At 37.8% G+C, this 26,326-nt stretch overlaps 1 protein-coding gene across 2 annotated transcripts; it reads left to right on the forward strand.

Annotated features, from left to right (window-relative positions):
* Positions 1-321: 321 nt before the first annotated feature.
* Positions 322-26,246, forward strand: egln1a (egl-9 family hypoxia-inducible factor 1a). Of its 2 annotated transcripts, XM_007551496.2 has the most exons (5): positions 327-1,355; positions 19,076-19,195; positions 24,172-24,308; positions 24,388-24,455; positions 24,534-26,246. In XM_007551496.2, exons 1-5 carry the CDS (start codon positions 669-671, stop codon positions 24,587-24,589), a joined length of 1,068 nt encoding a protein of 355 aa, XP_007551558.1. In that variant the 5' UTR covers positions 327-668; the 3' UTR covers positions 24,590-26,246. The 2 variants fall into 2 exon arrangements, with proteins under 2 accessions (XP_007551559.1, XP_007551558.1); XM_007551497.2 differs by lacking the exon at positions 19,076-19,195 and having other exon boundaries at positions 322-1,355.
* Positions 26,247-26,326: the final 80 nt, after the last annotated feature.

Raw genomic sequence — 26,326 nt, forward strand, 5'->3', positions numbered from 1 at the left:
TAAAATATTGGTTGCATTGCATTTGTCAAAATTTGCCGTGATTCAGATATAGATATAGTGTTACCCATAAATTGAATGCTTTGCATATTGATGCATTCCAGTCGGACTTCCAGGACTTACATTGAGCTTTGTTGAAGCTGAAATAGAATACAAATTGTATATCTCCGTTACTTTTTAAGTATTGGAGAATAAAGCTGCTTTGAATAGATTTATAGAATAAACGAGTATTACTGATTCATTTCAGTTTAATCTTGGAGACACGTGTCTCTAAAGTGCATTTGTCCGACAACCCTGGGAGGCAGCGCTGGGGGCGGAGCTTGTTTTCCTACGTGACGGTGGGCTTGGCCAGTGACTAACAGTACACACGTAGCTGCGACACGCAGCACAGCGGTATCTACAGCTAGCCCGATGAAATGCCTCCCGGAGACCTCGACCCACCCCTCAATACTCGTCCGTGGGAGCACATTGTTGTTTTACATCACTGGTAGGACCGCGTGGAGACGGAATGAGTCCGGTAAAATGCCGACTTTTTGAGTTTTATTCCCCCGTTTCGCTCGGCGCAGCGAGGCAGAAGCAGCGGGTCTTTTTCCAAAGTTGACGGTTAGCAGCAGGGCGCGTGTGAAGGATCGGACTTAAAGGAGCAGTACACCCCGCTGCAGCCTCCCAACATGGAGAAGCAGCAGAGCGATCTGGATCGCGACAGACAGGTCTGTGAACTTTGTGGAAGAATGGAGAACCTTTTAAAGTGCGGTCGGTGCCGGAGTTCCTTCTACTGCAGCAAAGAGCACCAGAAGCAGGACTGGAAGAAACACAAGCTGATTTGTAAGGAGGCGGACAAGCCGAAACAGAAGCCTGGAGACGGTCCGTCGGCGGGGGACAGCAGGAAACAACCAGAAAAGATAAGCACGGAGCAGGGGGATTCTGCAACCGTACCCCCAACTCCAAACACAGAAGCACCTGCTGACGGGGATGGACCGGGAGAACTGGGGTCCAACACCCCCACCACACCTAACGGCCAGACCAGCCTCTCCCCTCAGAAACTCGCAACGGAGTGCATCGTCCCCTGCATGAACAAGCACGGCATCTGCGTGGTGGACAACTTCCTAGGAACAGAGACCGGACAGGGCATTTTGGAGAACGTCAAGTCTCTGTACAAGACGGGCAGGTTCACAGACGGCCAGTTGGTGAGCCAGAAGAGCGACTCCACTAAAGACATCCGAGGGGACAAAATCACGTGGATAGACGGGACAGAGTCTAACTGCGAGAAGATCAGCTTCCTAATGAGTCGGATGGACGATTTAATCAGACACTGTAATGGCAAACTGGGGAACTACACTATAAATGGAAGGACAAAAGTAAGTATGACAGCAGGTACACACACACACACCCACATCGTTATCATTAGTTGGATCAGAAACATTCATGCAGTCATTAGGGTCTGTTGTGTTTCACTTAATGCATCATCCACTAATCATTCTGGTTTATTCATAATGTATTTAACTCAAAACTGGCCCTCTAGATTCTAGACTAAACATTAAGCCCGGTTAAATATTATGTTATCAGTCAAATCAATATAGTTCTTATCTGTTTACTGCCAAATTATATCAATCAGTCCCTGCATTTTCTTGCAGCTGCGTCAGCCTTAATTGATGTCAGATTGTAGTCCATGCTCTAAACAGCAAGTAATAAAAAGTCACATTTACTATCATAAAGAAGTGCAAATATCGCAAGTATTTCCAAATTAGTACCATAAATACTTTGATTTTAATTGCAAAAAATCACAAAAACAATCGTGAAAATTCCAAAGGGACGAAAAGATGTTCAATATGTTTTAATTTTAATAATTCAGTTATATTTTTAACAGTTTAACAGGTTTTATCAATACATTCTGGCACAACCGGGCCTTTAAGAGCATTTATGATCTTGATTTGGCCCAAAACGAAAATTAGTTTGACGCCCTTGTTATAAAGAGTTGAATGAAACTGAATCAACATTGTGTTGCACCAATCAGGTTTTCTTTTGGCCATTACTGATTTTCTATTCTCTTCTATTTTTGTCCATTTTTATTTCTCTGAAGGAACATATCATATGTAAGGGTGCTCTGATTGTAGTTTTCTGACTGATCGCTTATTACCGATCTTTAATAAGCCCAACCTGCTGATACTGAGTTTTGTTGTTTGAAATTTTGTTCAACATAGCAGTGGTTGATTTCTCTTTTTATGTTTTTTATACATTTGCAGAAATGGATAAGATATGTGGATAATATCGACTCCACATGTAAATATCGGCCGATCTGATGTCCCAAAATTATTTCAATTGGAGGCAATTTATTGGTGCACCACTATATAAAAGACAACATATGTGCTCCATGTTTAATAGGAAAGACATTCAGATTTTTATTATTTAACGATGAGGGACAAATTGATTTACTGGTACATCTTCATGTCATTTTGTTCGCTGATGAATGAGTCTTCAACAGGTGAATGGTTGATGCTGTAACCCTGGATTTAGCCAAGATCAATCATCAAAAGTGAACATTCAGTTACACCCATCAAGCTTTTCTTGGTTGACTGTGGCTTTTGGTTTTATTCGTCAATTATGAAATAGCAGGCAGTTGACTTTATGTAGCAATTTTCACAGCAATTTTGCTGAATACAGAAAAAATAAATATAAATAGTCTTGTTTTAAGTGCATCAAAGTATTTGCTCTTGATGTATGTGTTTATAATCAAAAAAAGAGGGGAGTTGTTCATTTTTAAAGGATTTTGATGCATTGGAGGAATCTGATTTTTCAATATTCAACCTGCCAATTGGTTATGTTGGTTGATTTCAATCTGTTGCAAATTGATTGATGCATTTCTTTGAATTTTAACCTGCAAGCTTGTTTTTTATTTTCTTTCTGAAGGTGCTGTCCAACACTTAAAAGAAAGAAATGCGATAGATTTATTTATGGATCGAATAGTTTTGAGTCTAAACAAAAAAAAAAATCAAGAAATTACAGGGTTGTCCTCATTTAAAGGTGTTTGCATATGTTGCTCGTCTGTAGGTGTAGGAGGAGACTTTTAGGATGTTTTCTTGCGTTCTCTTTTTTTTCCATCCAATATTCTTACCTCCCTTTATTCCTCTTAAATGTTTTATCTCTTTCTCCATTTTTTCTGACTCCTTGCCCATTGCATTTGAAATAAACTCAAAAAAGTTTTTTTTAATACCAAGTGGATCATTGTAACAACTTGTAAATTTTTTTTATTTATTTATACATCATAACATATGTTTTAAATGTTTAAATGCTTTTCTTTTTTCTTTATTCTTTTTGGTTTTTTTTACTAAACTAAACAAAATTGCATCCAGACACATCCGGTTGATTGATGCTCTAATTTAGATAATAAGTGGTTCGTAATGCAACTTTACTTTCTTAGTTTGGACAGGTTAAAGATCTGAAGATGGACTTTAAAGAATCTTTATGCAGTTTAGAGTAATTTATTCCTGATTTGATGTCAGTGGGAGAGATTTGCAACGTTTCCCCAAAAACTAAAAAAAAAAAAAAACATGCAGGTAACTAAAAATAAGTATTTTAAGGGTGTATGTTTTTATTGGATGAAACGCTAAAGTAAAAAAAAAAATGCAAAAAGAGTAATGAATGTACGCTTACTGGTATTATAATATATGGTAAAGCCTAAATGTAGAAAATAGATATAAAATGTGAAAATTTAAGTCTGGAAAAATCTGAAATAGTGCTCTAATTAAAGGTGTTACTATTTAGAAAACTGTATCCTGGTTTTGGTTAAAGCAGTGAATAAATTACAGGAATGTTGCTCTATAATTGACTGACCCGGTCCAACACAGGCAAGGTGTCCCGCTGTTCAAATGAACAACAACCAGAGAAGTGGTCAGACGGAGCCGTCCCACAGAGAGAAGAAGGTTTCGGTTATCAAATTTCAAAGTGTACTGACCAGGTTGTGTTTCTTTCTCTGAGGCTTTTTCTAAGAAAACAACGTAAGATTTCCTGTGGTTCTGATCAGGCTGCAGCAAAGCTGGTTTGACGTCTTCTTGGTCGTCGGGTTACATATGACCTGCAGCGCTTTTTTTTTTTTTAACCAGATCTGGTCACTTTGACCTCTTCACTTGAGACTAAACCCGGGAGGAACAGAGCAGCTCCCGGCCTTTTCCTCTTCCACCTCTCACAGGCAAACCCTGCATGTGCAGAAGTGAGAAAAAGCTGACGACAGTCTAATACATTAAATTATTGTTAAATGTACCTTTCCCAGGTACTTTCTACTTTATTTTTGTCTGTAAAAGAAAGAAAAACTGAAGGACACTCAGCAGAAGCCATCTTTGTTTCTGAGCTTGAGTTTTTTCTGATTTATTAATTTTTTAAAAAGATTTCTAAATTTAAGAAATAAAACGTAAAACTTTCAGACAGAAATGTGAATCTTTCAGTGTCTAGTAAGGAGATCCTGAAGTGCAACAAATCACTAAACACAACTACAAATTGAAAACCACAACATATTCAAGAAACACAAGAGATTTGATTCCAATTTTTATATTTATCTCATGATAAAACTTAGAAATGATTTTCAAAGTTTTAGAAACAGTTTGTTTCTGATGCTGACCAAATATATATAAACGTTCGAATTCAAGGAAAGTTACAGAAACATTTTGTGGCATTTAACAAATATAAATAATTTTGGTAATTCTAGGTAACTTAAAAAAGAGAATTTTGATCTGATTTAACTTCAGACAGTGAAGGGATTTTATTTTTTTATTAATGTATGTAAATATTTGGTTTCAACTCTATCTGGCTGACGAGGAAAAACAACATATTTATTTAAAACAATCATTTTCCATAATGTATCAAATTCATCATAAGTTAGTGTTTAAAAAAAATAGGTTTGTGGACAAAATTGTGCAACTTAAGTTACTGGTATTGAGTTAGCTTAGCTGCCTGACATTAAATAAATAAAAAAATATTCAAAATATAATTTTACAAAAATTAAGCAGACTTAAGTCTAACATATTGCACTGAGTTTTTACTGAAAATAAAATACAGACTTTACAGTTATAATGCATTTATTTTTTGTAAATTTCTAAAACTTTACCTTAAAAGAAATCTACAGACTTTGTTCTTACACATAGTGCATTTACATTAAAATATGAACAATCATAAGACAGAAGGAGCTAGCTAACTGCTTTGCTATGTGGTGGGAGAGTGGGCATGCAATGCGATATGCTGTACAATTTAAAACTCATTTTCAATTGAATTTTTTTTTTTTTGCATTTTTAATAATTTCAGAATTCCCGGGACTAGGAATTGTGATGTTTGTTTTTAGATATTATTTAGTTTGATCCCCTCTAGCTGGAATCATCATTCCAGGTTGTGCTTTACTTCCTCACCCGCTGCCTTTGCTGTTTTGGCAAACATTCGGCTGGATTATGACCCGCAGAAAATGGCATGACTTGCACAAATTGTGAATCATGACTATCAGTGACTCAAAGGGACACGAAACAATGTCGGCATATTTCAGATTGGAAGAGACGGGAGGAAAAGATTTTGCCCAAATATATATTTAATACCATTGTGTTTGTTTCCGTTTCTCACTTGATAACATTCCACAGACGTTTCCCTGCATGTTGGCCGCTTTCTGTGCCCATTCTGATATTATTAGGAAGTTTAAAGATTTTATAAACAGCATGTTTGTTGTGCATGTAGAATGTTGGTCTTCCTCCATGTTGAAGTGAGAATGACTTCTCTGAAATGTGCAAGCATGGGCCGATTCCTGGCAGAAATGGTGACTCAAGTTTCAGACTGACTGGAGCGGCACTTAAGCCACAAAAACAAAGACTTCAGACTTAAGGCACGTTTCCACTATGAGTTCCTGAATGTTTTTTTTTTGTTTGTTTGTTTTTTTCCTCCATTAATTATACTCCCGGAACCGTTTTATCAACCTGGATTATTATGTGCGTTTCAACTGGATTGCTGAAACCTGGGCAGTTTATGTAGATTACATTCTTCTACAGGAGATCGAATCTCAGGAGACATCTTCATCCATAGCATAAAATTAGCTCAGAATGTGATTGAAAACAGTGAAATCAAACCAACACAGCATTTATCTCATATTATTTCACAAGGTTTCCTCCTGAAAACTTTTTAAACCCCGTGATTGGGGCACTCAGCAGTCATTCATCTTGCGGCCCTTCGTGTTTTTGAGTTAAAAAATGTTTAAAGTTGACATAACATTTGAAAATATAACTTGATAGTTAGGTATGTGCAAGATTAATATCTGAACATCAACTATAAAGTGTTAAAAAATGCAAACATTTAAAAAAACTTAAATAAATAAGCAATGCTAAGCCTGGTGGGGGCACAAGTAATGCCTGGTGACCTGCCATGCTTATAATACACTGGGAAAACCCCTGGTTTCATGAGGGTTACCATTTAAAATTCTTAGGCTGCATCTTTTAAGCAAACGTATTGGTGGAGTGGATTTTAAATGTAGCGTACCAGATTGGAAAACAAATCTCATGATCTAGTAACTTGGTTTTAAAGCAGCTAAAATATGAAACTGAAATAAAATGAAAATTGGGAATAGAAACTGATTTTTAATAATTAGGACCTTCAAGATGTGACGTGTGGGAACAATAATCGGACACATCTGCGTCTGCTCCTTTCAGATTTAAAATCAGCGAATAACAGTGCAGTGGACCTCAGGTATTCACAGAGATTAGGAACCTGTACATAACCAGAATCCACAAATAGTTGATAGACGGCTATAAAACATTTATAAATGTTTATTTTAATTGTTCAAACACCAAAAATACCCTAATATGTTTTGATACGCACTATGGAAAAAGTCTTAGCACTACTGCAGAAGCTAACTTGTAAAACTCTACGGTGTGAAAGGAGATCGCATGGCTATTACTTTGCATACAGTGGAAATTGGTGGTGGCAGCATCATTCTGTGACGATATTTGTCAGTGAAAGGAACTGGAAAACTGCTCAGGATAGACGGGAAGATGATTGCAGCAATCAGGGTTTCCCCCAGTGTATTATAAGCCAGGCGGGCCACCAGGCTTCACTTGTACACCCACCAGGCTCGTTAATTGTTAATTTATCTTAATTTTTTTTTTATTATTGCCTATTTTTTTAAAGGCTTTATAGTTGATGTTTAGGCATTAATCTTCCAGTCTTCCAACAATGCATAGCTATCAAGTGATATTTTCAAATTATTTGTCAACTTTAGACATTTTTTAATTCAAAACGTGGCTGGATGACTGCCCTACCTCCAGTGCATCTTTATTTATGCCTTAAATATCCTTTAAATATCCTTTAAGGATATTTATGCCTTAAATATCCTTTAAGGCATAAATCGAGGTGTAATTTATCAGCAACATAGTGACTCAAAGTGAAGCGGAGCGACTTCTGGACAGCTTTGCAAATGTCCTTTGCAAAGCTGGAGATTCTTAAATTTTACTTTAAGAATCTCCAATTGACTCGTTAACAAGTACAAATCTGCCTAGCGTGCGTTTTTGCAGGAATTTTCCTGGACTTTGCTTACTCAGTAGTTTACAAAGGCACTACAGTGATCGTGTTTTACTTGGCAGAAACCTGTTTAATCTAGACTGAAGCAGAAGGTGACCTCTGACTCCCCTAACAGCCTTACTGAAAGACACATCCTGAAGTAATGCTTCCATTATCATGTCTGCATCATAAAAGCATGTGGAGTAGCGTTAGCATCTGGGTTGTTTCAGCACAGATATCTGCTGCTAAAAATGCAGTTGGCATGAAAATCAAGAATTTTTGAAAGCTTAATTACCGGTAGTTATTAGGGCTGTAGTGATACAATAATCTCATGATACGATACGATGCACAATATTCTGCTCACAATACGATATATATGTTGCGATATTCAGCAAACGATACAATTCAATACACTTTTGCGATTTTTCTGAAAGATTTTAGAGGGACAGAGTGATTTTGGTGACATTTTGTGACTGTTATAGTATTGGATTTAATTAATTTAACTGAAAACTGATTAAAAGCACCAACTACACAATACCTGGCTCTGGTTGGACATGGACACAGACTTAAATTCAACAGCTGGAGAAAATGAATCAAAGAAGTGGTGAGAAAACATGTTTCTTTTAATTGAAACAGTACACACTGTAGCTTACGTGCATTGTATCAATCAATAAATCAATCAAATTTTATTTGTATAAAACATTTCAGCAGCAAGGCATTTCAAAGTGCTTTATATAATTAAAATAAAAACAGCATGTGACATTGAATAAACAGTGAGAAAGAGAGAGATTTTGAAAAAGATAAAAACATTAAAACCCGCACCCCTTTCAGGACTTCAGTTAAACGTCATTTAACTGGGGGCTCTAACCCCTGTAGGACTTTAGTTAAACGTTGCTTAACTGGGACGTTTTCCGGGGGGCTTTATATCATTAAAACCTAAACAGTGAGAAAGAGAAATAAAAAGAAATTAATAAATAGATAAAAACTAAATATAAAAAACATCGAAGACATCAAAACCCACACTCTAATACTAATTTAGCCATAAGCAACTCTAAACAGGTGGGTTTTAAGTTGAGATTTAAAGGCACCCAGTGTTTCAGCTGTTTTACAGTTTTCTGGAAGTTTGTTCCAAATGTGTGGTGCATAGAAGCTGAATGCTGCTTCTCCTCGTTTGGTTCTGCTTCTGGGGATGCAGAGCAGACCAGAACCAGAGGATCTGAGGGGTCTAGACCAGTGTTTCTCAACCCTGGTCCTCACCGCCCCCCTGCTCTGCATGTTTTAGATGTACCTCTATTCCAGAACAGCTGATTCAAATTATTGCATGACCATCAAGTACTGCACAAGCCTGTTAATCACCCAGAGATACAATTCAGGTGTGTGGCAGAAGGGAAGCATCTAAAACATGCAGGACAGGGGGGCGGTGAGGACCAGGGTTGAGAAACACTGGTCTAGACGGTTGGTACAGCAATAACAGATCTTTAATGTATTGTGGTGCTAAACCGTTCAGTGATTTATAAACTAACAACAGTATTTTAAAGTCTATTCTTTGATGCCAGTGTAGGGACTTTAAAACTGGTGTTATGTGCTCTATCTTCCTGGTTTTAGTGAGAACGCGAGCAGCAGCGTTCTGGATCAGCTGCAGCTGTTTGATTGATTTATTAGTCAGGCCTGCGAAGACGCTGCTGCAGTAATCAATGCGGCTAAAGATAAACACATGGATGAGTTTCTCTAGATCTCGCTGAGACATTAGTCCTCTAATCCTGGAGATGTTCTTCTGGTGATAGAAGGCTGACTTCTATCACCTGAAAGCCTCTAAAACATGCAAGCCTCTCTTGCATGTTTTAGTGTTGTGTGACTCTTAATGTGGCTCTGAAGGTTCAGGTCAGAGTCCATCACTACTCCCAGGCCTGATCGCTGGTTTTCAGTTGTAATAACTGAAGCTGTGCATTGATTCTAGTTCACTCCTCTTTAGGTCCAACGATAATAACTTCAGTTTTGTTTCTGTTCAGCTGGAGAAAGTTTTGGCACATCCACACATTTATCTGTTCTAAGCATCTGTTCAGTGATTGGATGGGGTCAAAGGTCACCTGGTGACATCGTGATGTAGAGCTGTGTATCATCCGCATAGTTATGGTAGCTAATCTTATTTCCTGTTATAACCTGAGCCAGTGGGAGCATATAAATATTGAAAAGAAGTGGTCCTAGGATTGAACCCTGGGGTACCCCACATGTGACCTTTGACCTCTCTGATGAGAAGTTTCCGATTGAAACAAAGAAATTCCTGTTCTTTATGTAAGATTCAAACCAGTTGAGCACTGGACCGGAGAGTCCGACCCAACTCTCCAGTCGATTCAGTAAAATGTCGTGGTCAACAGTGTCGAAAGCTGCACTGAGGTCCAACAGAACCAGCACTGTGGTTCTCCCACAGTCTGTATTTATATGGATATCATTGAACACTTTGACTAGGCCAGTCTCTGTGCTGTGGTTAGCACGAAAACCAGACTGGAAGGAATCAAAGCAATTCATTATTGTTAGGAAGTTATTTAATTGTAACTGCTTTTTTAATAATTTTGCTGATGAATGGGAGGTTGGAGATCGGCCTGTAATTCTGCAGTAGTGATTTGTCTAGATCAGGGGTGCCCAAGACCAGTCCAGTCCTTGAGAGCTACCATCCTGCAACTTTCAGATGCTTTGTTTGGGCACAGCATTGGTACTGGCTTTGGAGTGGATGTGCAGATTAATCCTCTGATCTTTTGAATTTTCTCTGAAAAGAAACTGGAGAACTTGTTGCAGGCAGCATTAGATTGAAGTTCATGTGGCAATGTCATCGGAGGATTTGTGAGCCTGTCCACAGTAGCAAATAGAGCTCAAGCATTGTTAATGTTTTTGTTTATGACATCTGCAAAGAAAGCCTCTCTTGCATGTTTTAGTGTTGAGCGATAGTTACGTTGTCTTTCTTTGTAGATGTCATAATAAACGTGCAGTTGAGTTTTACGCCATTTCCGTTCGGCTCTACGGCAGAGAGTTGTCTTGCAGATTGAACTGTTTGTGCATTTCTCCATGGAGATTTCTTCCTACCAGTCACAACTTTCACTTAATGGGGGCAATGTAATCAATGATATCTGAAAGTTTGCACTGAAAATCATCTACCAACTTATCTACGTTATTATAGCTAAAGGGTGGGGAAGAAGAGTAGATTTGATTAAATGTTTCTGTGAAAGTACGTTTTGTGATAGTAGCTTTTTGTCCAAGTGGGTTAACGGATAAAGAACTGTCAAAGATAACAGCAAAGTGATCTGATAGGGCGACATCAGTTACAGAAACATTGGAAATATTCACACCCTTACTGATAACCAGGTCCAGTGTGTGTCTATGAGTGTGTGTTGCTTGTTTGACATGTTGTGTTAAACCAAAACTCTCTAATATATTACAGAGCTTTTTTGCCCCTCGATCTCGGGGGTTGTCAACATGAATGTTGAAATCACCGACAATTATTAAACAATCATAATTGTAAAGTAAATAAAGTGCACCAAGTACCCTGGTAATCTGACAAAAGGAATCAAATCCTCCAAGGTGTTTTTTTTTATTTTTTATTTTTTTATTTACTCTTCCCTAATTGTAATAAAATGACAAGAAAATGTGCCGTTTAACCCAATGACTAAAAAGAAAGGAAGAAAATATCTGTAGAAACTGTCTTCTGGTATGTTGGCGTGTTGCACAACGGAGCTTATTTTCCGTGAAGTCTTGAAGATAATACTAGGAAAGTGAGACACTTCTAGACACAATCCTTGCCCTCATGTCTGAGTTGTGGGTCGAAGGTGACTGCATGTTTATTTTTGTCATTTTAAATGTGACAGATGAGGCGTGGATGTGCGTTTTCATACGGAAGTTGACCGTTGACCTAAATCCTGAAGCCATGGAGGGTATGGAGAGGGAAGGAAGTCTTGTAATGGCGCTCGACTTGCACCGGAGCCAGCCGTACGTTATGCTAAAGGCTTTCCTTCCGCTTGGAGCACCTTGCGTGCCACTTTTTTTCCTGCTTATTGTTTTACCCATAAATCAGAGGGGATCAGTCTGAGCATCCTTAATTGCATTCAGAGTTAAATATTAGTTTGTGGTGAATTAAAGCAGAGCAGGTTTATGCATTCAGGATTAATTAATTGTTGGAATTAATTTATTGGTTGTTGCACCTTCAGAGGTGTTTGTTTTTTTGTTATTGGCCCCTTTTTGCTGCGGACAGAGCAAAAGAAGCATGATGAAACTCATAAGATTTTACTGCAGCACTTTAAGATGTAAAGTATTCATACCCCTTAAACTTTTTCACATTTTTCTTACGTTACAAACACAAGATTGATTTTTATTTTTTGGGGGGGCGGAGGGGGATTTTATGTGATAGACTTAACACAAAGTAGCATTGTTTCCACCAGCGTATTACAAGCCTCGTGGGCCACCAGGCTTTACTTGTGCCCCCACCAGGCTAAGCATTACCTTTTTTTAAGCCTTTTTAAAATGTTTGCATTTTTTAAGAGGTTATAGTTTTTGCTCAGGTATTGGTGTGCATTTTGTATTCAGTCACCTCTGTTGCGATATCCATAAATAACATGCAACACCAACATCCGCCTTGGGAATTTCCTTTATTACTAAGTGCAGGGTTTCTCCCAGTGTATCATAAGCCTGGCGGCCCGCCATGCTTTATTAACCCCGCTGCCAGGCTAAGCGTTGCTTGTTTACGTTTCTAGGAAAATAAAAATAATTTTTAAAAAAATCATTGTTTTTTTTTTTTTAAAGCCAGGCTGCAAGCGTCTCTTTTGCTCTTAGCATTTTAGTAGCAGAGCAGATTTATCCTTAAGGATAGGTTTATAGTTTATGCATTTAAAGCCGACAGCGCGCAGACCAGTCACACTGCTGGTGCCTCTGCGCTTTGCCTCGCGCGCTGCCGCTGCTTTACCTCAGCGGGATCGCACGCGCCTCCTTTCACTCAAACTGGACACAGGCTGACCTGTATAGATATTTACATCAACGTAGTGAGGAATTATGATCCTTTGGAGAACTCTAGATAAGAGTTTAAAACCCGCCGCGTTAGCTCTGGTTGCGCAGCTCTATGTGAACCGCAGAAATAACTTGTAACGAATTCAGAGGTGCACGTTGTGGAGCGGTGAGAATAATTTATCTTTGTGAACGCACAATTATATGCGGCGTTTACATCTCAACACGCTGCCCAGCGTGTGGCTCTGTTTGTCTTCCCTGTAAAGTTTGTCTGTGGTTCTGGTTGGCCGGAGCGTTTGTGGATAACGAGCAGATATATATATATATATATATATATATATATATATATATATATATATATATATATATATATATATATATATATATATATATATATATATGTATGTATGTGTGTCAAATTGTGCAGTTGTATGGTCAATGGAAACGCAACTGGTGTAGCCTTAGTAAGGATGATGACTGATGTTTTAGTTTTCAAGGAGAGTCATAATCAGAGAATGAATCAGGAAGCTGTTGGTATCTCTGGAGGAGGTGCAGAGTTTCAAATCTTTGGTTTTGTCAAGAGAGTTTGGCTGTTAGTTCTGTATACCGTGCAAATCTGGCTTTTAGGAAAAAGTGACAAGAAAAAACACACTGTTGGGAAAACAAAACTCATACTCAAAGGGACACAGCAGATGTGGAGTAAATTGATTTGTTCAGATGAAACCAAAACTGTGAAACATGATTGTGGCAGCATCGTGCTGTGGAGGAATGATTTTCTTCAGAAAATGGAGAGAAGCTGGTCTTATTTATTCTCACTACACCTAAAACACTTTCTAGATTAAACAAGAAGCAGAGTGGAAACACGGTTTGTTAGATTGAGTTTATACCACATAATTAATTTTTATTTATTCTTAATCGGCTTATCTTAACTTTTGTGAGTTTGGTAAATCAATGACTTGCTTTTAGAGCATATTTCTGCTGCAGTATTTCAAAAGTAATGCCAATATATGTCCTCCTATTGTTCAAACCCAACTGTAAACACTACAGGGGTAAAGTGGGTCATTTCTTTAAATGGGAATTTCCTTTAAGGCGACACCGTCACATGAAACAGCAAGGTCTTCCAGCGTGTGACCTGAACCGTCTTCATTCCCACACTCCTCCCTGCTGCAAGGTCTCAATCCCAACTGTTTGTGCTCCGTGTTTGGATAAGCATCTCTGCTGTGAAGTGAGCAGATCCCTTTTAGCTTTTCCGTTTCGCCACACCCCGGTCCATGACTCACATCAGTGGATGCAGGGCGATGAACTGATACCGCTCTGGTGAAAGGGTTGTCCTCAGGAGTGATTGGGTCAGTCGTGTTTGGATGTTGGTTTGTTAATGAGACATAACAAATGTGAGTCAGTAAAGTTATTCCCCAATCGATTCTGCTCGGCTAAAATTAAAAAACGTTGGTTACATTAACAGAAAACATTTGCTGTCCAGTTTTATTTTAAGTTTAATAGACAGATTAGCATTTGGAGAAAGTAGTTTTAGAGAGGCATTAATTTAAATGACTGTGTTGATGCACCATAATAATTATAAAAGAACCTTCTCTATAAAATAAACATTTAAATTTATCACAAGTAATCAGGTTGGAGGTATTCACTTTACCTCCTGAGGTGAGTTTATGTACTGAAATATATAATTGGTTTAATCCGGTAATATACAATGACTTAAATTCAATAACGCACATTTCAGTTTGGTCCCAGTAAAAAATGGTAATTAAGTTCATTTGGTAGTTTTTATATTTGACATTGAGTCACTAACTTTGGAACAAACTCTAGGTTGAAGTTGATTTGCACAATCAAGTTTGGAAAATTTTGTTTTTTGTTAAACACTTTGACTCTTATAGTTTTATACGACTCCAGGGCTATTTCACCAACTACGTGCACTGTATGATTTAATATTTCTTCTCGGCCTACTTAAACATGTCACCCCTTGAAGTGCTTAACCCTTTATCGGTTTATTTATTGTTTTTCTGTAGTGTTTTTTCTATAGTTTTTCATTTAAAATCTGGTCCAGAACCAGATCTTGGTTCTGGACCAGTAAAGGTGCGTTCTCACCCGTCCTCTTTAGTTTGTTTTAATTTAACTTTATAGTTTGTTTTTGCAATCATACTCTAATGGAGACCATAGAATCGATCTCTGGTCCTCCTAAAAATGTGGCTCTCGGTTTGGTAGACGTGAACTCTGGTGCGGTTCGAATGCATATGAATGCTAACTGGACCAGAGGCTGCTCCAAAAGAAGAAAGTGGTCCAAATTGCAAGGTATTTTGGGTAAATGCAAGTCTAGCACTAGAGGAAGAAATGAGTTGTGGATTTTTACAAACGACAACAGAGAAATCTGACACTACTCCATTTTTGTTTACATTCCACAAAAAAGGAAGTTGTACTCGGTGTCTTCTTCAGAGGTTTCCGTCCCGTTTCCTTCACGGATTCTTGATGCAGCGCCACCACAGGCTTGGAGGTGAACAGCGAACCATAGCAGCTGGATATGTAACAAATGTTACAACTTCAGTTCCCAATCAATCCAAGTCGACTGGACTATTGGGTGTGAAAACAACCCTAAAAAGTCGGGTAGTTAAAAAGGAGAAATGAGCTGCTTACTTTCTGATCTGTATCATGTAAACTGCATTATTACTTTCACTATTTCTTTTTGATGATTGTTGATCATGTTTGCACCGAGGCTCCATGGCGGTCTTTGCCTCTGCTCTGGCCTCATTGAAGGCCCCTCGGAGCTTGGTTCCGTGACCTCTGTTCCTCCCATTCCCTGCACGTAAACACCAGTTGGCCTCTGAAACTGTGCTTGTGGAATGTAAACAAACAACATGAGGAGCAAGGTCAGCCGCTTAATGAGGGCCGCAGTGGAACGCGGAAGAGTAAGTGGCTGAAAGAATGGGAGCACAAGTGGATATAAAGGTCAGGGGCGGAGATGGAGAGGGAATAATATCCAGCGGAGAGCAAAGGTTTCAAGTTGAGACGGAGGATTGGTCTGAACTGTCTAAGGAACTTAACATCTATAGTGACACTAATGTTTTAAATGTACCTTCCTCTATATTTTGTACCTTTATCGAAGTTTTTGCTCCTACCTGAATAAGGACTTGATCTTAAGATGTGTCTCTTCTGTGTGCTTCAGCTTGTTAGGTTCTCATGACCAGATCAAATGAAAGGCAAACTGGAATTTAACAGCACTTCATACCAGGTTGGCATATCCACACAATAGCAGCATGTCATGTATTTTCTGTGAATAAATTAAGAACACGCATATTTTGTGTGCATTTCTATTTGTTTTTTTTCCTGTGAAGATGTGAAAGTTGATCTTAAAAAAATCCCAGCAAGTTCATAATAAATAGTAATACATGTTGTATAGTAATCGGGGTAATCAAATTTTTGGTTTTTGAAAATGTTATTTTTGGAAATGCGCTCACTGGGTTTCTGTAATTCAGTGATGTCAGCATGTCAAAACTTTACTCTGTTAATATTGTTGTAATTAAACAAAACTTTGGATAGCCTGGTCCAAATACTCCATCGTACAACTCGGGGAAGAGATAATTGAAATGAAAGTTGCTTTTTGAAAATTTAATTTTAAGAAAAGAAAGCGAGAAAATAAATATGGTAACAAAAAGAGCTTTTATTAATAATTAAGATTCTGGCAAAACCCCCAGTTGGTGCAGATAAGTGTGTTTTAAAGATGAGCTTTCCCTTTACATGCAGTGAAAGGCTGTGTCCGCCGAAGCGCACCCTCCCTCTCCTTCTCTCTCCCTCTTCCTCTCTCTTCTTCCCTCTCACTCTCTCTCTCTGTCTCTCACCTTAAGTCGGCCCACACACAGCCCTCACACACATCTGAATCCACACTTGACCCATCTCTAGCCTTGCAGCGTGAGCCCAGCAGTTGGGAGTGGGAGGGGTGACATAGCGGAGGATAAGCCAACCTTCCTCACGTTCTGCACGTAGCACAACCATTAAAATACTGCTCCCTCTGGAGGGAGGCCAGGAGTCAAAGTTTATAGCAGTTCAGTCCTCCCAATGAGCTGCAGACCCACCCCTCTGCTTTCACTGTCTGTGCCCTTCTTTCTCTTTCTCTGCCCTTCTCTTTCACTCACAAAAACAACAAAAAAAGAAAGCCTACTGTATCGCCTTTTACACACAGGAAGCCCTTTTGTTGGCTGTGCGTGCGCCTCACTCAGTAGTAGTTTCTTCCAAGAACCACCCCTCCTCTCCTCTCTTCTCCTCTTTTTTTTAAATGTTGGAGCAGCCACCTTCCTCCTCCTCTTTATGCTGCAGATCTGTTGTTTTCCAGCTTTGAAGGCCCTGATATCGTGCATTCCAGCGGTAACCTGCATCTCCGAAGATGTGAGCACAATGCCGACTGACGCAAGCATTTCCGATCAGATGCGCAGCGAAATAAGAGGAAGACGTGTGCACCTGTGTGATGTGAATGACTTGGCTTGTTCTCACTGAAGGGCTTCTTTAAAACCAACTCGTCCTTTCATTTTCTGCACACATTTTGCTTTTGCTTTCAAATGCTCAATACACCGATAATGTCTTTTTTTTTTTTTTTTTACTAAAGAAGAAACGGTGAAGAGATTTACTCTGTTTATAATAATGTTGCTATGGTTTATGTTGATGCAAGCTCCTGGAAGAATGTGGCCCGACTTGTCTTTTGCCCGCCGTATCACTGTTGATGCTGCAGTGCATGAAGGCTAATCTGCTTGTGTTGGTGCACGTTTACCAGTCACCTCAGATCCACTTTCAACTTGGACACTGTTGCTGTATTTATCCATGCACTTCCTACTGCTGTCAGGGTAAACAGCAGTTTTAGCATCTCCAAACCATTCACATTTTTGCTCCTTTAGTTTTTTGTTAATGAGATGCCAGAAAAAGTTGCAGAGTGACTGTTGGGTCTTTCCAGTTGCCGGCAGAAAGAAAGTTTTTCCTCGCTTAAAACCATTGTCTTCATGTCAGTTTTAAAAACTCTTAATTACTTTTAGCATTTTGCTGGTCATTTCACTTTTTAAAAGTTGTTCTTATGTGACTTTGTCTGTCCGTATGCCTGTCACAATACCACATTTTGCTGGGCGATAAATTGTCCCAGAAATAATTGGAATAATCAATAAAATTGGCATTTTGAGACCATTTTTTGTTAATATAATGAAAGTATTCCCTTGCTTAACACAATTTCTCTTCATGTTAGTTTTACAAACTATAATTGCTTTTAGCATGTGCCTACTTGTTTCACTTTTTAAAGTTGTTTGTTTATATGTGGTTATATGTCTGACTGAAGTCCCGTCACGATACCAAATTTTCCTGGACGATAAATTGTACCGGAAATTATTGCGATAAACAAATAATATTGTCGTTTTCAAGTAATATGATGATGATAATGCAAATTCACCCTTTCAAAAACCAATGAACATTAATTTTCTTTTAGCATTTTCTCAGAAATTGAGACTTCTAAGAATAATATCGAGCTCCAACTTTGAAAAACGGAATTTCATTTTAGTTAAATATACTTTATAAACTAGTAAAAATATATTTTTCTGCATCTTTTATCAACACTGTAGGAAACATATTCTTTGAAGAGGTTGCTTATTGCTGTGAATGAAAGATTTAATGCGCTCAAAATTGTCAAAATTTCACATAAAACTATTGTTTCGATTAAAGGCAGCCATTTTGGATTATGAGGTCCAACTTATTATGGGTTAATTTGCCCATATCAAACTTAAACATTTACATTTTTGAGTTAAAATGGAATATAAATAATCTTTCAACTTCCAACCCAGTAAAGAACACCACATCTGTATTTTTAACAAAGCATGAAAAGCTTAAAATGCCCAAATCCTTTAGAGTTACTGTTTTAAAAATGTCTGCCATTATGTCGTTATTTGGAAATCTTATATTCTCTGGTGATAAAATGTTTAAGAATCACTGCTCACATCCTTTTAATGCAACTTTATTCACTTTTATTTTCTACTTCATTTCCTTATGGAAGCTTTTTGTTTTTCACAGTTTAAAAATATTTAAATAAATGTATTTTATTTTCCTGCTAGTCTGGGACTGTTCAAGTTATTACTTGTGCTTTTTCGTTTTCCTGTGGGGTATTTTTGTACTTTACCAGAGCCAGGATTCAGCATGCTGTTTATTCTAAGAAATATACAAGAACTCATGGCTTTCACTGCCAACTCTCAAGCAGATCATAGAAGTCTTACTACAGCAGGAAAGGGCAAAGGGAAGTCATGCAGGACGATATCCTTGGTTTATTTTCTCAAATGTTTCAAAAGATTATTATGGGGCAGCTGGGTAAATGTGGCCTGTGCTTGTCTTCATCTTCAGGTGAGGAAAAATTAACAAAAAAAAAAGAAAAAGTAGATTTTCTTCTTTCAGAGTTTGAACATGCTGACTTGAGTTTTACTCTCACTTGAATACTTTTTGCCTTGACTTTCCACCTTTATGTTCATTAATTTTGAAGGCAGGTGACTGCTGGTTTCCCTGGTGCTCTGTTTGTACTAATCACATTTTTCTATCACTCTCTCTTCAGGCAATGGTGGCCTGTTACCCTGGGAACGGAACAGGTTATGTGCGTCATGTGGATAACCCCAACGGTGATGGACGCTGTGTTACATGCATATATTACCTTAATAGAGATTGGAATGCCAAGGTATGAGAAAACGCTCCATCAGGGTTTTTTCTAGAGAGTTTGCAAAGTGTTTGGTTTATATACTTGTAGAATAATGTCAGAATTTTAATATTCTATAATTAAAATAAGACGGAAGATATTTATTTTTGAAGAATGCAAAATATCTTAAAAAAATAAAATAAAATGGCACCTTTAATCCAAGATGGCGGATTTACTGTGTTGTTTGCAAACAAGAGATTCTGGTGGGTTTGATGTGTGCTTGGATAAAAAGCAGGGTTTAGTTTGAAATCTTCTAGAGACTAATATTTGTTTTTCCTTAAATATTCACATAAATGTGTTTAAGAGTAGATTTGTATTGTTTTCTGGAATTTTTGGTGCAGATTGAGTTAAATATGTTTTTACTTTATAAAATCACACTCTTCTAGATGAAATTAGTTTGGCTACACTTTAATTCATGCTGTATAACCACACCAGCCATCTAAAATCGTCTTAAAATGCCTCAGTCAAGTCAAGACCAAAAAATAGGGCTGAAACAATTAATAATAATTAATTAATTATTAAAAATAATTATGCAATTTAGTTATCATTTAATTGCTGATTAGAATATATGGATTTAAAAAATACAGATTGCTGAAAAAACCCCGTTCGGACAGAATTAAGTTAAAACTACATTTTGTACTCGAGACAAAAACACCTTTCTCTACAAATAGAAAAACTAAATAAAGGTCAGCTATGTTACTTCATTCTAGGAAATAAAATGTCTATTTTATAATTTAAAAAAAAATATTTGCATCTTTTAATGTATTTCTAATATTTCATAAAACATTAAGTGGTTAAGTGAAAAATCTGTAGAAAATTCCAGGATTTTTTTTATCTGATTAATCATCTTCTGAAATAACGGTTATTTCCAGCCCTATAAAGAAACATACTATTCTTTTATTTCTTAATATTGCCACTAAAAGATGTGATAATGATGAAAGAAGGTCTTCAGGATGCCTAAAAGTGAATTTGTCCATGGGAATGTTCTTCGGACTTAGGAGGTCAGAGCAAATTTATTGACGCCTTAGCAGGAGGAAGTTGTGCCTACGAATCATTGCAAATCATTCAGTCGCCGTGGTAACCAGCTGTTGATGGATGAGGCTGATCTTCACCACTTCCACTAACATTCAGAACGGTACCAGGTGAAAGGGATTTGGCGTAAACCCACCCGTCTGATGAAGAGACTTCAGCCACCAGCCTGCTAGTGCGTCCAGGCTGACGAGCGTTGCCATGTATACGGGGAAAAAACAGAAACAGAAAACGGTGATACAATCAGTGAGAGGTTGCTTCAGGCCAGCTCTGCTCCGTCCACGAATAAAGAGTGATATGAAAACATCCTCAAGATGAAGGCTCAGTTTATTGATATGTTTATTGATATTCTGAGTGTTTTCCAATACAATGGAAGAAGATACTGATCGGTTGTTGCAAGAATTGGGATCGACTCCAAACACAGATGACGCAGGAATATGTCACCGTTGGTCAGGATTTAGCCAGATTAGTGGAAAAATAATAAATAAATATTTACTGATGTAATAGATTGTAAGCTTTTTGGCTTAAAGAGCCTTGGATATCTTTGCAATTGTTCTTCATTATACCATGCAACGTGTCAAAAGACGTAAAAATGTTGCAGCGATGAAACATCCGTCCTTTTTATCCATAAATGTTTAACAGACAGATAATATTTTAGCATATTTTCAAAGATAAAGGTCTCTACCAGTACTGTTTGACCGTAATCCAGATTAGTTTCAACATGGCCGGTTTAGGAATTTTAAAAATGTATCAAATATCCAAGGTTTTCCCCAGTAAAGTTGCTGAGCCCGGTGGTTGGGGCGCTCAGCAGTCATCCATTCAGCAGCCAGTGGTGTTTTTGAGTTAAAAATGTTTAAAATTGACAGGAAATTTGAAAATATCACTTCATGATTATGGGTTATTGGAAGACTAACACCTCAACACCAACGATAAAGTCTTAAAAATGCAAACATTAAGAAAAACTTAAATAAGCAATGCTTAGCCTGGTGGGGGTGCAAGTAAAACCTGGTGGCCCGCCAGGCTTATGATACCCTGGGGGAAACCCAGAATATTTATTCTTGGGTGTAATAGTTCACATATCTTTGTTATCAGCAGTAGTTTCCAATCTGCATGACTTATGCGCACAAATCAGTTTCCTGATCTCTTTATAAGCCCGACCTTTAACCCAAAACAGCTTTTTGACTTTGGACGATAGTTTTTACCATCGCTGGTCATATATTCATCAATTTTCTTTATATAAGCTCCTTATTCAACACTACTTTTTATGATTAGCCTACAAGTTGTTGTGTTTTTGTGTTTTTTGTCCAGGCTGACTTGTTTTAACCCAACTTTACCTCTTTGTTTTGACTTTGTGATTGTGAGTTTCACATAGCTTTCCTTCTGGATGCGTCAGCATTCTGTTTTGACCTATGCACCTTCAACAGCAAACAAGTGATGTGGCCTATTTTGGGGTCAAATCACTAAATGTAAAAGTAGCTAACAGATGCTTGCAAGTCACATTTTTTAAATAATTTTTCTCTGTCTAAATTGGTCAAGAAAAACTGGGTTTGCCTGTTTTTCTGTTCATACTTGCAGAAGTTACAGTGGAGATTGTGTTAACTAAATCAGTTTGTTACATGATATCTGCGGTGTTCATGCAGCTCATCCTCTGACTTTTAGATGAACTTTGCTCTAGATCACAGATGGTTACGTGAATAACTGCAATCTGGTTTCTCATCAGCTGCTTATTAGCAAAGACCACGTTTGTTAAACAGCCTGATTCTGTGCAGCAAACTTATTTTTTGTCCAATATTATAAATTATCATTTATAAAGCGCATTTAAAAACAGAAGTTTGCCAAAAGTGCTGCACAAAAACAAGACCAATCAAGGAATGGACATAAAAAGTTAAAAACGGTCTCAAGATAGTAACAAGAATTAAACTCACACTGGACCAAACGGCATTAAAAAAAATGTTTTTAAAAGAAACATTGGAGAACAACAAGCTGAGATTTAACTGGGACTTTTCTGTGCCACTACCAAACCCATTTTTAGCCAAATCAAAATATTTATGAGTGGGAAAGTATTTTTTTTAATTAATACAGAGTGCTAATTCCTCATAATTTTTAATATAAAATAATTTATACTATATTTGTCCATTTGTTTTTGAAACATTGTTAAAGGTCAGTCAAACTGGATTGAGAGAGTCTGGGAATCTCTTACCAAAGATTCCCAGTTATATTTAGCTGTGGGCTTTGACTAGGCCACTCTAACACATGGATATGCTTTAATTTAAATTAACCTAATGAAGCTCTGAGTGAATATTTCGGGTCATTGTCCTGCTGGAAGAATGAACTTCTCCCCCAGTCTCAGGTCTTTATTGGAGATGTCTGAAGGTTTTTGGTTTCACTGGATTTTCTTAAGGAGTATCAGAGTAAAAGCTTCTAAATCAAAATGCTGTCCTCAGTTTCAGATGTTATTAACTGTATGATTTTTCCGGACTATCCCAAACTTTCCCAGTAGAAAATGTAGTGTTTTTCTTTTGTTTGTTGTCATATGGAGATGTTAGCTTGGTTCTGGTTCTGCATGTTTACGTTCACATGATTAACCGCCGGTAAAGTGGTGAATAAAGGCCCTGTTTTTCAGAATGAGCCCTGATTTACTGTAAACCTTGATGCAAAAGATAAACAGCTCTACTGGTTTCTACAGCGGTGGCACGTGACTTCCTCTTGTGAAAACTTCTCTCAGATGTCATGAGGGTGTCAGGATTTTACTTTGGCAGATTTTACTGTGTTGCTATCACCAAACATCTCAGCTTTTATCTGATTGTAAGTATTAGCTTCGAGAAGATAGATGTATTATTTTGAAACGGAACAAGAAAAATATCTGTGCACATGATGGCAATTATACTGCATGACCTTTAACCCACATGTTATGTGCAGGTCAAACAGGTGTTAAACTTTGGTTTTCTTTTTTTTTTTTTTCTTTTTTTTGAGATTCCAGTGTCGCTGATTAATTCGCTGTAGTCACACCACCGGTATTCCCCCTATTCAACACGCTTCAAATGGGAATAACATTACATGCGCACTGAAGGGTGTGAGCGCTTTCAGCACGTAAGGTTTGCGTGTGAAGAGAAGGTCCTATCATATCAGCAAAGTTGAGAATTTAAGCAGCAGGCTTGCAGCAATCTGCTCTTTCACTCTCCAGGTCCTTTATCCAGCCAGAGCAGTTTTCCTGTGGGTTATTCTTGCTATCCCTCCACAGGAAAGCTGTCCCCTGCTGCGGCTTCCTATCCTGGGCTTTTCTCCGAGCCTTGCGTTGCTCTGCCTTTAACGTTCTCGCTCCTCTTTGATCTGGTTTAGATGGCTGACTGTTCCTTAATAACCTCCTACAGGTACAAGTAGGTTAAAAAAATTATTGTCAAAGTTAGTTTCTGTTATTTACTTCCAAAAGTGAACTCATTACATCCAGAGACTGGTACATTCATGATTTATTTGTTAATTATTGTGTCTTAGAGAAAATGAAAACGGTTATGTTTCCAAAAACAGAAAAGAAAATCCAGTTTTTCTTCATGGGAAAAAATGCTGACTGGAGTGATTTTCAGCATCGTCATTGAAACCTGAGCGACAAAATGGTCATTGCAAGAAGCCGCTCGGGAAAAGTTGAGTGGAAGGAAAAACTGGCAGAAAACTGTTGACAGAGATGACTTACGATTGTATTAGTAATCCATTATTTCTTTTTATTTCATAAATTTATTTTTATTTTACTATTTATTATTATTGATAATATAGTAACAATCATTATCATTATCAAGTTGAGTGGAAGGGAAACGTGTCACAATTCGAATTGCTTTTTGTCCAATGTGGATGTTCTACAGTAACTTGTGATTTAGGGAGCCATGTTGGTGTTTTATTCCAAGCTGTGTCTAATGTCGATGCTCCTCTGCTCTCAGGAACACGGCGGCCTGCTGCGAATCTTCCCTGAAGGAAAGGCCCAGTTCGCTGATATAGAGCCAAAATTTGACCGGCTGCTCCTCTTCTGGTCAGACAGGCGAAACCCCCACGAAGTCCAGCCCGCTTTCTCTACAAGGTCGGCCTGAGACTCTGCACTCTGCGCTCGGTGGCTTTAATGTTGTGGCTCACCTCGTTTCCTCCCCGTCTCTCTGCAGGTATGCCATCACCGTCTGGTATTTCGATGCAGACGAGCGAGCCAGAGCTAAAGAAAAGTACTTAACAGGTAGGATTCACTACTTTTTGGCTCCTGTTGCTTCATTGTTTTCCTGGACTTACCTCTGATGGCTCCTCTTGTGTGCAGGTGCAGGAGAAAAGGGAGTAAAAGTCGAACTCAACAAATCATCAGATCCCAGCTAGTAGGACGACTGCAAACTTCCATTAAGTGCTCTATCCTAAGAAAGTGGCCTACAGAGATCATGTGTGCGACTGAAAAATCTTAATTTACATTAAAAAAACAAAATAGGAGTACAGAAATCAAATATACATTACACTTAATCTGGACAATGAATGTCATAACATTGTACTGAAAGGGATTGTATGCTTTTTATTTCTCCTCTTATTAACAGAGTATGCATCTACAGTGCAGCTGAGCTGACTAAAAACAAAAAAAAGCTTTAGATCCTCATAATTTGTTGATTTCTTAAAGGTACAGTGTTTTGCTTTTCATGTTATTTTCCTCGCATCAAGGGGTTTCATAGAAAAGCTTCATCATGCATGTAAGTTTCTAGTGGCCTACAGAGATCATGTGGACATTAAAAAAAAAAACTAATCTCTGCCAGAACTGCTTTGGTTTTAAATCTGCAGCTTCAGGTTTTAATGGCCTTGTTTTTCTGTCTCGCTCAGTAGCATGAACTGTTTGGAGCTGCAGCGTGTTACGGAGAGACTTAAATAAACATCATCACAGAGTGGGATGCAGTGAGACCTGCTTTGATCTGCTCAGTACAAAGTAGAGTGTGCCCTCTGCAGGACACTTGTGTACACCACATTTATGTTTGTGCCAATTTTGTTTTTTTATTTTGGACCTGTGGATGAAAATAAGTCGCTGCTGCGGTGTCCGGATCTCTTCAGGTCTCAACTAGGCATGGGCCGGCATGAGATTCACACGATGTGATAGAGGCGGCTGAAAATAGCACCGCTTCTCTGTAACAAAACAAAAATACAGTTGTTTTAAAAATAATAGCAATGTGTCTAAAGAAGTGCTTGTTTTCAGACATGGAAATTAATCTGCAGATTTCTTTAAACAGCTAGTCTTAAGAACAGAAAATGCTTGAAGATTTAGCTTTGCAATGAGCTGCTGAGCTAATATTTAGCTATGAGTTAATCAACCCGACACCTGTGGACAAGATGATTGGACTACATCACATGATTTGTTTAAATTCAAAGCTGCAGTATGTAACTTTTATAAAAAATGTCAAAACTTTCACCATGTTTGGACAATATAATATAAGACGAATAATATGTGATAAGATAATGTGATTACTACAAAAGTAATCCCTAAAAATTAGACACCAAAAAGTGAAAGTAAAAATGAAAGTATTAGAAATAAGACTGGTCAGAATCTATATTTTATTTTATTTTTATTTTTTGAACAAAAGATATCTGGTTAATTAGGTGTGGTATTTACTCTTAATTGGCTTTTTCTCTAAAAAATATTTTTTAAAAACGCTACATTAATGGGAGGTGCAGAAAGCTGCATTTGTTTGTTTTTATTATTGTAAACAAAAGAGAGTATTTACCCTTTTCAGCCAGCTGATCTGCAGTGCTCAGAAGCAAGTGGTAGTCCACTGTTATGTGCTTCAGATGGAGAAAACACTAGTCACTCCCAAATGTTTCTGCATACTGATGGTCAGCAACAGGTGAGGGAGGGGCAGTGATGCATTACATTTCTCTCTGACATCAAGGATGTTTTGAGTTTTAATTAGCTATTTTTAAAGGGGCAGTATTATGTTAAAAAAGACTTTTTGAGCTTTACGCCATGTTATAATGTGTTTCTCCAATAAAAAACATGCCTGGAGTGTTGCCTTAATTTTTTCATGCATGTTTGAGAAATCCTTTAATCTCCATGGCAACCATTCAGTTGTACAAAACATCTGG

Source organism: Poecilia formosa, unplaced genomic scaffold (assembly GCF_000485575.1).
Source record: "Poecilia formosa unplaced genomic scaffold, Poecilia_formosa-5.1.2 Scaffold42, whole genome shotgun sequence".
Classification (NCBI taxonomy): Eukaryota; Metazoa; Chordata; class Actinopteri; order Cyprinodontiformes; family Poeciliidae; genus Poecilia; species Poecilia formosa.

Bases quoted from the DNA above. Each gene is read 5' to 3' on its own strand.
- egln1a (XM_007551496.2), top strand. From the start codon at position 669: ATGGAGAAGCAGCAGAGCGATCTGGATCGCGACAGACAGGTCTGTGAA. The intron at 24,309-24,387 runs GTCGGCCTGAGA...GTCTCTCTGCAG, and splicing joins CAGCCCGCTTTCTCTACAAG to GTATGCCATCACCGTCTGGT. The intron at 24,456-24,533 runs GTAGGATTCACT...TCTTGTGTGCAG, and splicing joins TAAAGAAAAGTACTTAACAG to GTGCAGGAGAAAAGGGAGTA.